This window comes from Hippoglossus hippoglossus, chromosome 2, assembly GCF_009819705.1.
Source record: "Hippoglossus hippoglossus isolate fHipHip1 chromosome 2, fHipHip1.pri, whole genome shotgun sequence".
NCBI classification, from domain to species: Eukaryota; Metazoa; Chordata; class Actinopteri; order Pleuronectiformes; family Pleuronectidae; genus Hippoglossus; species Hippoglossus hippoglossus.
The window spans coordinates 10,767,772-10,770,812 of record NC_047152.1 but is presented as its reverse complement, the minus strand read 5'-3'; the positions used below and the strand labels follow the sequence as shown (position 1 = coordinate 10,770,812).

General features: G+C 50.4%; 1 protein-coding gene across 1 annotated transcript in view; it reads right to left on the bottom strand.

Annotated features, from left to right (window-relative positions):
* Window positions 1–566: 566 nt before the first annotated feature.
* Window positions 567–3,041, bottom strand: part of LOC117777501 (arf-GAP with GTPase, ANK repeat and PH domain-containing protein 1-like) — a 55,309-nt gene continuing 52,834 nt past the window's right edge. The window contains exons 15-16 of the mRNA XM_034612319.1: window positions 655–829; window positions 567–621 (exon numbers count right to left, since the gene is read on the bottom strand). Coding sequence (XP_034468210.1) covers window positions 582–621; window positions 655–829 — 215 coding nt within the window. The 3' untranslated portion in view covers window positions 567–581. The remainder of the gene's footprint in view (window positions 622–654; window positions 830–3,041) is intronic.

Below are 3,041 nucleotides of genomic sequence, written 5' to 3'. Positions count from 1 at the left end.
CGCCTCCGTCTGGCTGGTCAGACGAGACTGAGGGAGAAACACACAACTCAGACACAATGTCGTGTTTCATCTACACAACCACAACCACACCTGAGCGCTGTTTAAACACTGAGAGGTAGAGTTCAGACTGAAGCTTCAAACTACACCTCAGAGTTCAGGTCTCAGAGTTTAAACATTTTACTGTTAAACACACAGACACACACACACTGATGAGAACGAACACACACACCACACATACACACACACTTGTGTCCTACAGGTGTGTGCAGACGTTGGACAGATGTGAGTCTGAGCGTTTAAACCCAGTGACAGGAGAGGAATGAAAGAATAACACAGCAAACAAATAGAAGGAGGAGGGAGGGGAGGCCGGTGTTTTAGGTGTGTGTGTGTGTGTGTGTGTGTGTGTGTGTGTGTGTGTGAAAGGCTGAGAGCCTGAGGCGTAAACACGGCGTCGGAGCCGAGTCGCCTGCTGCATGTTCAGGTGGAAAATGGCAACGCTGAGGCTGAAAGTGAAGAACAGTAATTGGTATTTTGTAATTATGTGTGTGTGTGTGTGTGTGTGTGTGTGTGTGTGTGTGTTTTTACTGCTGATAATAATAATATCTATAAACACGAACGTTCCTCCGTGTGTTCTCAGCTGCATTCAGATAAGACCTGGGGTGCCGGAGCCTCACCTTGTTCTTGCTGCTCTCACACGACTGCAGACTGGCCAGGATCTGACTCTCGATCACCTGGACCCAGGAGTCTCGCTCCTCGTACGACGTGGCCTCAAAGTGCCACGTCTGCCCCGTCAGCGACACGATGGTGAACTCAAAGTTCTCCTCTTGTTCTGTGGGAGACAGGAAACTGTCGTCAGCAGAGACTCGTCACTCAGAACACCTGGAGCTTCCACAGCAGCTGTTTGTGATCCAGAGGAGAAGACGACCAGCTCGGCGTCTTTCTGTCTCCAACTCAGGACGTTTCCGCTCTGATACTAAATAAAACCCATGGAGGGACGTCAGCTGAGTCGGGAACAGACGGAGTCAGTGTGGGAAAGTGACAGAAGACGTTTTCTGTAACGTAGAAACAAAAAGAACTTGAGAGAATAGAAAACTGAACAGAAACTGATTCTTCCTGTGACGGACACCTGCTCTCCTGAACCAACCACTGCTGACCTACATGACCCCCGCCCCCTCAAGCCAGGATGTCACCCAAATTAAGAGCCCCTGTGTGTCCCCCCCCCGCCCCGACCCCCGACCCCCGGGGGCCCAACAGACCCTCTGCTGTCCTGTCAGTGGGAGAGGTCAGTCATTACAATCAGGGGCCGCTGCAGGGGGACATATGGATCCATTACCCAGAACCCCTCAGAGGTTAATGGGCCAATCAGGAATCAATTACTGCAAATCTGTGTGTGTGTGTGTGTGGTGTGTGTGTGTGTGTGTGTCTTTAGAAGAGATTAAAGTCCGACTCCACTGTGAGACGTGCAGCTGTGAACAGGAAGTAAGAGGAACAGGAAGTAAGAGGAACTCGACGCTCTCAGAGGTTTGATGCTGTAACTCGAGCACATTAGAAACTGTCGGTGACACGGAGACGATGGGAAGTGGAGGTGAAGGGGGGGGGGGGTGTCATCACAAAACAACTGGTGTTTACGATTGGAGGCAGGAGGAGGAAGTGACTTCAGATGAGAACTCTGATTCTGTAGTTTGAGTCTGATCCAAAGTTCTGAGGAGGCTTCATCTCTAATCTGTGACCGAGCAGATGGAACCCGGAGCAGGGAGGAGGAGGCCCATCAGGTTCCTCCGGTAATCGTTCATGACACTTCAGCCCAGTGTTTCTGGAAGCAGCAGTTTCATGACGTGTTCCGGGAGCGGAGAGAAGATGAGGTTTAATCAGTCGGCGAGCGGTCACGGCCGGCCCGCGAGGGGACGGCCGTTTGCGCTTCCTCAGCTCCACTCATTTGGCTAATTGGGAGCGTCTCAGAGCAGCGGAGCTGAAGTTCCCCTCCGGCTGGGATCGGGATAATCAATGGCCTCGTCCCAGGAGAGGACGGACGGAAGGTGAGGGAAGAAGGAAAAACCCCCGAGGCCAGACGGCGGCTGGAGAGATTGAAAACACCTTCACCGACCAAAGTTTCCTTTGCTGGAGAAACGTGGGACGGTTTTCATGTCTCTGCTGCTTCGGGCTCCCGACGAGGCCGAGGAGTTGATGTTAATTAAAACCACTGTTTACCAGGACTGGTTAACGGCTCAAGGTTAAACCAGACTTTCACTTCTAACACGCAGACATGTGCAAAAATAAAAATAGAGATTGTGTTCTTATAGCACATGAATGGAAACGTGACAGAAAGTAATTAGAGGTAAATTATCCTGAAACGTGCCGATCGGTGTAAACCTCGATACTGTGGCTGCACCACCACCATCTTTATTCACCGTCTGTGGACCTTCACGTAATCTGGCTCCAATTTAACATAATAACTTAATTTTCATGTCTTTAAACATGAAATCAACAGATTCAGGATCCGTCCCGACTCTCAACCTGTTTTCAAACCACAGACCTGACGAGCACAGATCCAGATGACGACCTGCAGCTCTTTCACTCGTTGTTAAAAGTTACTCGTGCGTCTCTGCAGCGTCTCAGAAACCCGAGATGTCTGTGACCTCAACTGATGCGTCTACTGATCAAAGTGCCACAGAAGCTCCTGCTGGTTGAAGTATTTCTCTCCTTCCTGCGTCCTCACTGAATTAGTCAAGTGTTTGATGGAGGCCACAGATTAGAAGTGTATGAAAATGTGTGTAATGAAGGACAAAGTGTAGATGAAGCAGAAAGTGAGGTGAGTATTCTCGGTCTCCTGGGTCTGCACCGGCTGCGTCTTCGCTCTAAACAACGACCCACCCACCGAGCGGAGCCGAGCCCTGCAGGGTCAAGAGCAAGAATCCCATCATAATTAAATTCCCATGATTCTCTGCTTCCAGCGGGGAGGGCTGTTTGGCTGCTTGACAATTATGGAAACCAACAATCCAGAAAGGGCCTGCCTCTCCGCGGCGTAAATTAAATGCTGTTTC